Consider the following 14,458-nt stretch of genomic DNA (forward strand, 5'->3'; position numbering starts at 1 on the left):
ATAAACCTATTACTTGTTCCTTTGCAGCCTACGCATGCTGATGCAGCCACCCACCTGAACCAACTTCCAAGGATTACAGACTGGTGAAAATATAGACCACTTTGTGAAAAAAAAATTGACATGACGAAAGGCAGATCTCCAGAAACAGATCCAACCCTGAATTTTCATGGTGTTCCGTGTGCGCTTGGGACAGCGTTTAGTCACCCAGAAACTACTTTGTGTACCCTAAGAAGCACACAAGAACGAAGAAGTAGTGTATCGTACACAGCTTCGACAGATGTCAAAACAATTACCATACTAAGCATCTTGAAGCATTCTATGGGTTTGATCACCGGGAATCTTTAGATTATAACTATTACTTATCTATTAGATCAATTTGTTTCACTAAGGTGGAGACTTAAAGGAAACATTCACTTGGAATTACAGTAACTTTTTTACATGACGTCCTTCTTGGCAAAAGATGAAAGACAGAATTTTAACATCTAAAGGCGTGGAGTCCCGGTTCTCAAGTTGTGTATACCATTTCTCTGAATCGAGAGTTTAGGTTGAAAATCCACAGCAAAAAGGATTAGAAATTTCAAATTAGGTTTAGAAGAAAATGAGACCAAGAGAGGAGGAAAAAAAGACAGGCAGATGGTCCCTGTGTGACTAATCTCGATGAGTCGCTATAAGTACCCTGCTGCAAGATCACAATCAATTCCCAGGTTCACTACTAAAGCACCGCAGCCTCCAGTCACTAAGTGACAGCACAACTGGCTAAGCGCCATCAGGATTCTGCTGAGGCAGAGCCCACTGGGGAGTCTCAGATCTGCCACACTGCTTTAGTCCAACAGTGGCTGGGCACTGAAGAGTATCCTCACGGCTCGTCTTATCCCCCACCGCACACATGAGCGGTGCTGCCGACTTTGCTACCGCGCCAGCGAACGAAGAGCAGCGCTCGGCCCAACTGTCGAACCACATGTGCGCTGATCCACCCCGAACAGCAGCGGCTCAGCCTGAGGGGAGAGGAGAGCCACTGCGGGGGTCCGATCCACTGGGAATGTTCCAGAAGCGCCAGTGATCAAACACAGAGAGATCCCGATAAAACTGCTATTCCGGACCCCCGAGTGCTGGTAAAGGGACAGCAAGTCTTCAGTCTGAATTTTCACCTATTCTCTAGCACCGCGTCTTTTGCATAATGAAGAAATTCAGTAATAAAACACTGAGCGTTTTTTGCGCTTCCAAGCTTTCAGAAACACATCTGAGCTCGGAACATGAAGGGGTTACTTAAGCAGCGCCACATTTTTCACATCCCTGAATAAGATTCAGAAAACTGTCAGTGGACAGCTGGCAACTTCTGTAACTTACCCAACACGCCCAAATTAATCTATTTATTTAAATGTCAAGTACATAGAAAATAACCAGAGGAATAAAGGTGATGTGAATTCCTTCAGGAAAGCCTGGACCTGCTAGTCTTAACCTACACAGCTCATAAGGGGAAGGGAGAGGCGCTGAAGGGGTCGATGTCAACACTGGCGTCTTAACAGCAGACAACCAAAAGGGCTTCAAAAGTCTTCAGCTAAATATATCTAAAAATGCATTTTAGCATCATACTTCATGTTCCGCCTACTCCAGCAACCTGCAGCTGGCGAAAGGTAGAGAAACCGGAAAGCGGGTCAGGCGGCAGCGAGGCGACGCAGCGCCAGCGGGCTTCATTCTGCACGACTGCGCCCCCAGGAGACGGCGCCGCACTCCATCCTGGGTTTTGCATGTGTCCTCAAAGCTCCCACTGACAGCTTCGCACAACCTTCCCAATCCCACGATGGAGTGGGAATTTAGAAACTTAATACATGCTTGGAATTTACAACTGATACACACACACAATGATTCAGTGTGGGCAAACGCCAAGGTGACGAGATCAACCCAAGCGCGTACTCTAGCTGTAACCCTTCACACAGTTCTGACTGAGAGGAGCCTATGCAGTCGTTACTAACTCTTCAGTGTATTCATGAGGAAACAAATACTATGGATAAAACTTGAAGTTATTCCAAGAATCCCTTCCTTCGCCGTATCTTTTTTTATTTCTTCACAGTGTTCTTTATCAAAAAGCCTTAATCTCAGGGCCTTTACCCTGAAACCAGTGACACCACCCATGGCAGATGAGGGTGTGGGAAGACAAGTGCAGCACAAGATCTAATCCCTCTTCTAACCTCTCTAATTTGGAGCTGTGTTGGAGCCTCTCCTGTCAAGCAATGGGTGCAGATATAGCTTTGCAAGGAAGAAAAAAACAGTACTTCTCTCACCTTGCCTCATTTAGCAGCACTGAAGAAAGATAATCTGATAATGAAGCACAAACCCACTCCTCTTGATGAAAACAGTTTAAACACTACCTTAAATCCCCTGACCCTTAAAGTGGACACCTCCACAGAGTCACTGCCAACCCCCCTTATCTGAGGCTGTGGCACCGTCCATCAGATTGACGGGTTTAACTGTTTAACCGAGTTTGGTTAATGTTACCAGGACCTGATCCAAACCACATCCAGAGGTGGTTTTGCATAAGTTCATTTGCCACACCTGCCGAAAGGTTAAATGCAAATGGCTTGAAGACAAAGGTTTTTGAAAAGGAATAACATCGAAACTGCAACATCATGTGGATTCTGCCTTTCAGATACAATGTACAGCACAAAAACAAGTCCATCCAGAGAACAAAAAAAAAAGACACCCGACAGCTGAGCTGCCTTTATTCCTGCACTGAGCAGAAAGAATGCATTGTTGATAGGACAGAGCAGAGAAATATGTACTACTTCATGCTCGTTTATTATAAAAAAAGCAAACCAAAGAGATGCTTAAAAACCAGTGTGTGTGTGTAAACGGACTGCTCGTTCTGCTGACCTACAGAAGCTGGTCTTTCAGCAGGTATGTGGTGGCTGTCTGTGCAAGCGCTCCCCATCACAACGGCACTCCTACAGCCTCCTGCGCGCGGTCAGGAGGGCCGGCCCAGAGCAGAGCCTCGTGCTGGCCACGCCACCCTGACGGGCCGGCTGCCAGGGCACCACTGCTGCCAGCGCCGAGCTCCCTGGAGCCAGGCCTGGAAATGCTTTCCGCTGCGCCCCGACACCCTTTACCTGCTGTGCCCCTGCCAGCCTGCTGCACAGCTTGGACAGCTCCCCTCTCACTCTCGCAAGAAAGCCACTGGAATCAAAGTAAACCCCTATCTGCCCGGGTCTTTGGCTGTCTGAGGACATTAGATACACGGGGCTTTTATCATCTGCCATTTTTCCTTGTATGCTCTACGGAGAGCTAGAAAGTGTATTTAGGGGTTCCTAACTGATGACATAAGGCTTTCAAAAGGACAGGTGAGGAGAGGTGTAGAACGCAGGTTTGCTACGGCTGGTCTGAGCACTCATCCCCCATCTGTCAATGACATTACCGCATCTGCTTTGTGTGTGCATTTCAGGCCTTGTCTTGCAACATTTTAAAGTGCCATTATAACTAGTGTCATAATCCTGGAAAATAAAAGGTCTGCCTTAGCATCTTAGTCTAGTAGGATGGTTTTGATGCAACAAGCAGGCCATCGTGTTACTTCAGTACTGACTCAGCATCTCATTAAGGTGCGAGTTTTTCCATAATCCTTCAGCTTCTTTTCAACCAGGACACTCAGTGAGCAGCTTATCCCTACACCTCTGTTCATGAAACACTAGCAGGGTTTAAGAGCTGAGGCAGACGGGGAAAACCATTATCTCTGGCGCTTTGTCAGTATACTTTGCAGAGGAAAGAAGAGCAGCCAGCGTCCTGCAGCACAGAAAAGCTAGTGCTGAGTCATTATGAGAGCTGCTGCTGTGTGTGAATCAATTGTTCTCGCACAGGGCTGTAATCTCTCCCGACAGCAGCGCAGGCCTCACGACGCCCCTAGCGGCGAGCTCACGGGGGGCCGGGCAGTGCGGCCACTGCAGTCCGAGCCTGGCAGGATCACTGCCCACTGCAGCGCCCCGCTTCTGAAGCCATCTGCGCCTTGTCCTCGTCACCCTGACACCATGCACAAGAAAGCTGACCAATCCACATGAGCTCTGCCAGGCCCCAGCACTGCCCTTCAAGGCTCGGCCACCGTCTTCACTATCTTGCAGCCACATGTGTTGTTCTTAGAGGTCCTGGGCAACACCACACAGGCTTGCCTTCAACCCACACACCCCAGGGATGCAGACCCGTGCCACTGCACTCCCTCACCTGCCTTGCGGGAGGTATACATCGGCGGGCCTCCTGAGCTGTGCTGCGACATTCGCTGTGTAATTCAAGATCTCCGATCTGGTTATGGTTTTTAATCTACATTACCTAGAATGGACATTAACTTTCTAGATTCGGATACAAGCTATTGCCGAGTAGTGAAGTAAGTCCAAATAAACACATTTCATTTATGGAACATTTTAAATGGATCATTCCAAAACCTTCAGCCAAGATGGAAAATTAAATGAAAACTATGACTGACTAACTGCAGTACATATCAGGGATTCATGAGAAAACTTTCGATCTGCAGCAGTGTTACAACCAAAAATCATATCCCTACTACGATGTTGGAGTTGCAACTCCTGCACATACAATCGCTCTTTGTTTACCTTTTCACAACAAGGCCCCCCTAAGTAAAAAAAAAATAGGGGGCTATGTACTAAATAGAACATGTACTGCTCAACATTAAAAAGGAAAAGGTGTGATTACCTATGTACAAGTGAATTTCTACCCTAAAGAGAAGACCCCGTTTCACTAAACGGAGCTTTCCTTTGCTATATTTTTAGATCTGGTTGTAAACAGTGCAAACTTCATGGAGCTGCAAGGGGTTTATGGACAAGAATTTCTGTTGATTGCTCTCCAGGTCTTGAACTAGCAACTGCTCTTCGCGTTCACTGCTATGGGCTTTGTACCAGGACAGGGAGAGCAAGGGGGGTTTTCTCTAGACACCCCCGTGATCAAGGCAGGACCTTACACTGGCCGCTGCTCTACCCACCTGAAGCCCCCTCCACCCCGGTGACTCACGGCACAACTCAAGACTGTGACCAGGACCCCCAGGAGGCAGCCAGCTAACGTGGAGCCCAGGCACCTAGAATTTTACTTCAAGAGAGTGCCTTTACTGTTGAAAGACAGTGCTTTGTCTTTATGCATTAAGATGAATCATTTAAGTACATTTTACAGCCACCTGAGACTCCATCACCTTGAGCTACTGTGACTGTGACATTGGTCACAAGGGAATTACTCACTGCACTGGTACCACAGACTCCACCTGGAGCCTGCTATGGTACAAATCCCAATCCCCATCTGCACCTGAGCCTATATTACAGGCACATGCATTTATCGTAACAAGCAAACATGTCAGCTTGGCAAGAGGGAGCCCTACACTCAGTGGAAGTGGCCTAGTAGCAATGACAGGTCACAGCTGGTCAGAAGATGGAGAAAACAAACGACACGGACGTCCTCTACTGACATTCAGTCACTGCAGTGAAAACCACTTGAGCAGCAGTGCAGATGGCAGGAACAGGGGCAAAAAGGTGATCTTTTCACCAGGTGACATCTGCGCCAATCAAAGCAAGGATCTCTTCCGTTACTGAGCCCATCGCCCGATGGCGGCCCAACTGACCAGATTCCCACCAAGGGGTCATGAAAACGTATGCAGCTGTATTTAGCAAGCGCCAATGGTTCGACTTGTCTTATTTCAGTAGACAAAAAAACGAACCAAAGGCTCTGTATGAACATCACCTTTAAACACCAGAGTAGACATGCATTTGGCAGTTGTCTACTTTATTCATCTCAAGCCCAACAAGTCCAACAAACTTGCAGGCCTTTTCTTTAAGGCACTTATAAAGTTTCAGGCAGCAGTGAGGTCACTGCCAACAGAGAGGGAGACGAGCGAGGGAACGGGACAGGACACCCGATCCAGAACCCTGCCTTACGCGCCACTGTCTGTAACCGGAGACCAGGAGCCCCCAGGGCAATGAGTAATGCGAATGCCACCTGTGTGGTGAGAAGGAAAAGTACGAAGGACACAGGTATCCATCTGAGGTCAGGCTTTATAAAGGCCAGTGAGGCACTCCGATAAGAACTCCAACTGAGGAAACGGGAAAAAGGGTCAGAAATCAACACTTTCACGGAGCTAACTTCAATAACTGTTGCAGTTCTTGGATAATAATGAAGTGACTTTCTACACTTCAGTCTCTTGAAGTTACTGGAGTGAAGCAAACAAAAAAAAAACCTCTCCTCTGCAGAAACGCACCACAAGCTCGAGAAAAGGGGCCACTCTGGCAGCTCCACCTAGTTACATCATCTTTATATCCAATGATTTCCAGATAAGTAGATGTTTAGTCTGGTAATGTTTTGACATCGGTCTTCTCACACAGGAAAAACAATCCCCTTTGGGTGATGAATTCCAAGATCCGGATGCAAGTTTTTGTTCCCAACCAGAAGGTGTTTTGGTTGATCAGGTCTTTTGAGGAACATGCCGCTCCAGCTCTTATGAATCAAATTTAGAAAGCATCCAGCTTTGTTAGACGCCCTTCTTAAATAGTTTCAGTAACCCCGATTCAATTTCCCATAACCTTTGAGGCAATCTGGTTTGTAATTGGTCATGTAGGTTCTGCTGCATGCAATCAAAAAGGACTAAGTCCTTTTACACTAAACACAGAACACTGAAACCACGTGCCTGATAACTGGCATTTGCAATTCCAGCTATAACGAACCATCTCCCCAGGTTACATTATACTCCAAATACAAATTCCCTTAGTTTTCTGTAAAAGCTCTCCACAGGTCCTGGAGTAAGATTCGAGTTATGGAAAATCCGTTCGACGCGTGTAGAGCAGGCAGTGTGATGGCCTCCAGTAGGGCTCCGATTCACACTCCGGTCTCCTGTGAGCGTCCATTCCACTCAGAACGGTGGGTAACCCCCAGTGCGGTCAAGTCAGGGAAGAACCCAAGTGACTGGATCATTTTTATTAATGTGCGTTCAGTGTTTAATCACTGAACAGTACAGTGTAAGGTAATGCACTGTAGTGCTTAAAAATGGTCTCTAAAGTTAAATTTATTCTTCACTGTACCATGTATTCTTAAGTGCATGGTATACCCAGTATTTAATTAAAGCAACAGTGTAGAAATGAGCGCTTTTGACTCGTGAAGAACTCGGGGAACTTCAAGACAGGCCAACAGACTCCTGACGCAAGCTGAGGAGCTGGTGCAAGTGATCACAAAGCTGGCCTCACTGGTTCAAGACACCAAAAGATGGGATTCCCTCTGATGAAAAGACATTCCTCCTGGACAGTTTAATTAAACATCATCCTTTCACCCAAACAACAAAAATGTTTTGTCGTGAACCAGTTGATCACTTAAAGCCATGACTCAGTGTTCAGATTTTAACTGATCAATTTGGTTGGTGAACTAAGTGTCAACAGAACGTGGAGCACATGTCCAAGGTCACAAAAATGGCAGCTCCTATCCTCTGCATCAACAGATGGGGGCTGACTCAACCCAGGACAAAATGAGAAACGTTCACAAGAGCTTTCACGTCAGTTTTATTAAGAAAGTCAACGGTGGCATTTGATAAAGGTCACCAGGAGCCTTCAATAAGAGGGGTGTTGCCAGGAACCAGAAAAGGGCCAGCTTTATGATCTGTATTAAATTCAGTGACGCAGAGGCACTTCATTCAGCATTCATGTGTTCGGCACTGCACACGCAGTGGCACAGGTGACCATTTCAGAGAGGGCTCATGCACAACCCAACACAGGAACCACTACCACATGCGCAGCTGGAGAACTGCTGCACAAAGCTCTTCATGTAACAAGGCCACAACTGTAAACCTTCCCACCTCCGCACCAAGAGAAACCCATAACGTTTTAAGGTCAAGATGATCTTGGCACACCCAATTCAGAACTCATTCCCATTGAGCCGTGTCTGAAAGAACACAGACGGGCTGGGCTCTGTGTGCGCCAGACCTCCACACGTACCTGCGGCCTCCAGCAGCGCCTCCAGTCTGGCCTGCGTTTCTGGGTCTACCGTCCGCAAGTCTGCCCCGTCCGCTGCACTCGACAGGAGCAGCTCAGACGCCGTTTTAAGCATGGGGTTGTCCAGATCCTCCTGGTCCAAAATGAAAGACTCCACCTGGAAGACAATTCAAATGAGAGGCTTGAGCTTCCCTGCACGTTTTGCAATGATGTCTCACCAAGATGGTCACCAACACCTCAGCTCACTGGCTGCCTTGAGAAATTACAGTCTCAATAGCCAAGGGTGACTACTGGTGACAAAAATGTACTTAAGGAAAATACTTTCTACCCAATCAAAATTCTCATAAACTCTAACATTGTGGCGTTTTGGGACACTGAGTTTAGATAAGTGTGCATCGGGCAGTGGAGGACCCGCACTCAAAGACGAGGAACGTCTCGGACGTGAGGGCGAGGATCTAGAGGGGCACGAATGTACAGACGCAGCTGCGAGACGAGGAGGACTGGGGTGCGACCATGACGGAGGACCGCTGGCGAAGGAGCAGAGAGGGTGGCGCGACCCGAACGACTGAATTTCACAGGAGCAGGAGAGACATCTGACCGAGATGAGAATTTCCCACCTTTATTCTCCGCCCCGTGTAGATCAGGTGAACGGCCTCAACGCATTTTTGTTTCCGAGCCGATTTTCCAAACCAGAATATTAGCCCCTCACTCCCATCTCGATGACGGGAAGCCCAAAGACAGCAAAAGTTTGAAAAGGTTCGGGGACTACACACAGCAATGGGTGTATGTGGCTTAACGTAAAAAACCCAAATTAGGCAAAAATGCTTGTTGCACCAGCTGGAGCCCCGACTTCTCAAAGCAGCGCCCCGCAGCCATGTGGAGCTCATGATTACATTTCAACAACATTGCTGCGCAGGGCAGAGAGGGATCGACCCGCTGGCCCACTAATTTAACACTCGCCCCCTTCCCAACACAGCGTTGGCATTAGTTTTGGAACTTCTTGATCACCTGCATGACCTTTCCTTCAGGCAGTCAATGGTTTCTCCTCCAATTGACTTCCCCCCCCCCCCCATCAAAAAGCTGCAAATGAGTGAATCAGAAATTTTGACATCACCACCTCTGCATTTCTGTATCTGATTATACTGCCAAATGGGACGTCGGCACCAGTGGTGCCTACATCTGGAGCAGAGAGGTGGGTATAGGACAGTGGCGTGATGCAGTTAGTTACTGAGCCGAGCTTCCTTGTTAGACACCGATAACTACTACACCCTGCCATCCTCCATACCCTGCACAAGCATACAAGTGCTACAGTGGAAACACACCGCAGGGAAATGTCTCCTCAGCTACAGAAGTTTAAATTAAAGCCAAGTGATTCGCCCAGTGCTGGCAGTGTCTTCCAGATACACAGATGGGGACGGTTCAGGACATCACGGTCATCACTGAGCGTGTCCACAGCAGGGAACCGACAGACTTCTGACTGGGCCATAAGCTCAAAGGCATTGAGAACTAGAACTGGCATTACAACCACCCTGAACAAGTGGACCAACAGAACTCATACTGCAAAAGAGGGGAGAAAGGAGACCTCTACATCTGCAATACCTCTCCTGGCAGACCAGCGTCGTGCCCAGAAACATGCCTGGAGTTCAGCCGCACTAAGCTGATGGACAATGGACAATGAAAGCCAACTGCAAGTAATACTAATTTTAGGCCGACTGCTGTAATTATTGGCTATCCTCATTACTGTTCTCTTTTCAAGAAAAATACAACTGGAGTTTCAACACCGATGCATTCAAAATAAATTATGAAATGTACTGCAAGGTGATAAAGTCTTAAAAAAAAAGTGAGTCATTTGAATTGTTTCCTAAATGACTTGGCCCTTGCCACTAAATAAAAATGCTGAAGATCCTGACAGGCTTTGTCAGTGCTTGAACTACAGACTACCAAAACCTCCTGGTTAAACAAAGAACTAAGAACAAATCAGTGCCTTACTAAGCAGGTCTACAGGTTCTTTGATATGAATAAATCAACAGCACAGAAAAGCTCAGACTAGTAAACTCCCAGAAGATTCCAAAGCCAGACAAACGTAAGCTTAAGCTTTTTAAGGCAGTATTTCTGCTTTGATTTAGCACGTTTTCAGATGGGCGAGATAAGCCAAACTGTACACAGGTCTGGGGGTGGAGGGGTGGATGTGTGGTGCAGTTTAGGGTAAACCTTAACTGGGTCATGTCCTCACCCCACACAAAGCACTTCACCAGCTTCTTGTGATCTCTGAAAGGGCAGTTAAGCATTCTACTTTCCCATGCATTTTAAAAGCAGCAATCTAGATGGACAGATCAGCAAACTGAAAAATGCAAAACAAATTTACTTTAGACGGGTATGTCCTGGAAGCGATCAAAGTATATACTATATTCTAATAAAGGCCTCAGTCCTTGCTCCCTGAGCAGCTTAATAACTCTCATTCCTGCTTGATTCCTACTGTACAGGAGGGACAAGGCGGACTGAAAAGAATATTCCTCTCTGCACAGCTGTGCAAAATAATCCCTGAAGCTAAACAGTAACAGAGAGGATGCGTTCGCCATCGAAGAGCAGGGCAGCCGGGCAGCGCTGATGCACCTGAGCCAGCGGAATTACTGTAAGCCGTAAGTTATGACATTACTGGGAGCCGATCAGCGGGTTCCCTGCCTGACCTTGACCGCCGAACACCTGCCACCACTCTCAGGAAAGCCTCGCATTGATATTTTATTATGGAGGTTAAAACAGGCTGGACTAGATACCAGCACCTTCATCTTCTTGGCGTAAACAAACACGGAGGCAGAGGACAACCAACACATAACCCAAAATCAAACCAGACCGTCGCATCTAGGGTCAGCATCTTAAACCTGCGTGCCTGTCAGGAGAAAGCGGCCTGTAAGCAGCCAGCTCATTCAGTTCGAGAAGCAGCGACAAAGAGCAGGTCTGACTTTATGTTTCGGTCTGTTTCCTGTCTGTACACACACTGAAGGAAGACAAACAGAAAGCCAAAGGACTGCATAACTTAAACACAAAGCATTTACTTAGGCATTGATAACCGCTTTGCCTCAGAGTATTTACCCACGGAAGCTCCTGAAAGGCTCAGGTGAATTTGTACAAAGCGCCTGAGAGGTGCCAAACAGAACACAACAGGAAACAATGAAATGCCACCACATTACCTCCAAGGTTGGTCATGCAGTAACTGCTATTTCAATAGAAAATGAGAGTTTGCAAAGCAATTTTTAAACACCAAAGATTTCAGACCGCCCTAGAGGAAAAACTGTCTTATATCACCACTACTTTTTTCACTCCAGATACAGTAATTAAGAGTTAAAAATTACTCATGCATGTTGTGGTTCTTCCTGACCACAATGCAATTCTAAAGTATAATATACAGGTATTTAAAGAACTAGAACTATGTAATTCAACTATTTTATAATTATACACTAGAATACATCCTGTGTACATAAATGCACTTCTAACATCTACTTTAGAAACGACAATCTTGAAAGCCGTTTTACAATATCTCTGAGAAAACCTCAGCAGAAAAATTTCTCAAGGACCAAGAAAAGCGGAACATGAGAAATCATGCTGGACATGAACGGCTGCCGCCATTGCAGCTGCTGTATCCATAAGCCTGTTGATCTGGCTGCTGAGGAGGCAGAAAGCATCCATGCGTGCGCACACACACACACACACTACCCCCCTCAGGGCTGGCCGGTAAGCCACTGCCCGCGTCCACAAGCTGCTGCCTCCCAGTGTGAATCACAGGCCTGCAGCCTCCACCATCCTATGAAGCACCAGTTGCCGCGATAGCGTCGGACAGGGAGCATATTTATATCATGGAACACATCCACCAGAAACAGGATGTTCTGCCAGGATTTCCATAGTGCAAGGAGTCTTTGCAAATGAACATAAAAACAGCAGCAGTCTGTCAAGGCAAGTGGCATTTCCTGGCTAACCATAGCATTTAGGTGAACCCCCAGAATAATGCCTCTGCATTCCATGCTTTGATTAGATACACATACAGATCCTCCTCTCATTCTCTTTGCTGTCTGTTAACAAGACGTCGGCTTCAGAGATTCCCCCAGCCCAGACATGACGTCTCCAGATTCCCCTTTTAACTACAAGGGTCCCACCGGAGCACTGAAAGCCAGCAAATGGCAGCGCTCCCTCACTGCTTCACCTCCAGGAGCTCTGCCCTGGCCTCTCATTTCACCAGTGCCGACAGGAGGACAACACTCAAGGCATGCACCGTCAACGACAATCTGACTGCTGGCCCGCCCGCTGCGAAACTGCCCTGTCAAAGCAGGTTTCTGCTCAGCCCCCCAAAGGAAATGTCAGCTGAACTGACCACTCATGGGTCTGTAAAGGTGTGAACAACAGAAAAAATATCACTGCCCAAGTACACCCTCAAACAAAATACTAAGACAGAAATCAGAAATTAAGATCTACAACTGGCACTGCATTTTAAATTTGGGTATTGTAACATCAGTTTCTGGGGACATGAGGTGCCTTTCAAACGCTTACAAATCTGTACTACACGATGTTATTTAAAAAAAATAATAAAGATGAGTCCATTAAATGCATGCTATAGGGCACGTTTCAACACATGAAATACCTGAAGAAACCAAACCTTTTTCATGACCAAGTGGAATAGTGCATTGGCCAGGGTCTGGAACACACTTCACGAACTCCAGACGCATCCTGAGGGAAAGCAGGATTCCTGAAGTCAATGCTGACAGCTATATGTGCAGAGCAGTCAATGACGGAGAATTACTGCACCAGCTAGACATCTTTCTTTAAACTTGGTCAGGGTTCACTAAACCCAGGGTAATGTTTCAGGGCTGATGACAAGAGACTCAACAAATCAGTTCTCTGTCCAGATCAGTTTATCAGACGTGACAGTTTAAGTCATACAAGCGCAGTTAATTAAAAACGCACTTGCAAGGTAGGTGTGGTGAGTGAATACTTAAAAGCAGTTGGTTTGGATTTGCTGAAAAACTCTCTCAATTATAATTTCATTCGATAATGCTGTAAAGGGCATTGCCATACACTCATATAGTATTAGCAGTTCTTTCCAGAACTATTGTGGCTCTTATCTGACAGTAACCACCTTAATACCAGTTAGTAACTGTCAACACTTTGCATTTAATGTTTTATTAACAAAAAACTCACATATTGAACGTTTTGTAAACAACTACTCAATGCGTCTGAATCGAGGACTATATTTAACCATACACAAACATGCCAAAAAAATAGCAGTAATTCACATCTGTCACTTTCACTGAGCTGCTAATGCTACATGTAGGCTAGAGACAATTTTATTCAGTTGTTTTAAGCTGTTAATGTAGGTTAGTGTTCAAATATACTCAAGTATATCAGCTAAAGGTAAGGTAAAATAAAGTGCTCAGTTTCCTGGAGTGCAATTTTATTTTAGAATTGCTTCCCCAAAACTCCAAAGTCCCATATATTGTGCCTTCAGCCTTGTTATTTTAAATGTATTTCATGTGAAGGAGTGAATCTTTTACAGATGAGAAGGCTATTTTAAAATGTCTTCTTCCGTTTCCGAATTGCACCGGTACGCGGCTTGTTCTCATAAAAAGCCCACTACTCCCACACCTCCCGGAGCTGTGCTCTTCTGATCACGTGCTGGATCCAGCCTCCTGTTACCGGTGTCGGCACAGGAGCCAGGCACCGGGTGCGTTTACAGACACTGGAACAAGGCCACGCCTCTCTGTCTGGCCAACCCCAGCACAAACACGTGCCCAGAGAGGACGGGCGTCTGGCCCGCGTGCTCTCTGCTCAGACAGACGGAGAACTGCAAGGCAGATGCAGTTCGGTGAAAAGTCACTCTAGATTACTCAAGCACTCAGCGTGGTACCATAATGCATTTGCTAGGTTTAATAATGACCAGTATTGTGCTGCCTAAATGTACAGAGCCCCAATCAAGATACTCTTATTTCACTTTAAATTTAGATATTAAGAGCACATAGATGTCACTGATCTAGCACTGTATTTGTTTAAAGCAACTGGTTCTTAAGGACTGAAGGGCATTCTGAATTTTCTTCAGAATCTCTAAATTACTTAACTTAAGCCACCCATTTAACTGATCAGATGCATTTTCATTTTTAAATATTGAAGTTAAAATTCCAACATGATGTTGGAGACTCCTGTATTACTAGACTGTCAGCCTTATTTTCCCCAACACACCTTTTGGGCAGTTTACCTCATTCTTCAAAAGCATGATGAGGTCCATATTTCCTGCTTGGTAGAAAACCTGACCACTGACAAACCAGAGCTTGAAATGAAATGCGGTCTTTTATATAAACAACAATCTCCATTGAAGAGATTGTTACAAAGGCGCTATCAATCAGTGTCCCTGACAAGCTAAGGATACACCTTGAAATTTCTTAAATAAGTAAACATGCTTGAGTTAATTATTTCAACAGTGAAAGCAGATTAATTACAACTAAAGTTTGAAACCCCAACATAAA

General features: G+C 46.0%; 1 protein-coding gene across 4 annotated transcripts in view; it reads right to left on the reverse strand.

Annotated features, from left to right (window-relative positions):
* ankhd1 (ankyrin repeat and KH domain containing 1) overlaps positions 1-14,458 on the reverse strand; it is a 69,276-nt gene that overhangs the window by 41,488 nt on the left and 13,330 nt on the right. For all 4 annotated transcript variants that reach the window (XM_088932384.1, XM_088932382.1, XM_088932386.1 and 1 more), the window contains one exon: positions 7,956-8,109. In XM_088932384.1, the coding sequence (XP_088788510.1) occupies positions 7,956-8,109 (154 nt within the window). The remainder of the gene's footprint in view (positions 1-7,955; positions 8,110-14,458) is intronic.

This window comes from Atractosteus spatula, chromosome 14 (genome assembly GCF_055471065.1).
Source record: "Atractosteus spatula isolate fAtrSpa1 chromosome 14, fAtrSpa1.hap1, whole genome shotgun sequence".
Lineage (NCBI taxonomy): Eukaryota > Metazoa > Chordata > Actinopteri > Semionotiformes > Lepisosteidae > Atractosteus > Atractosteus spatula.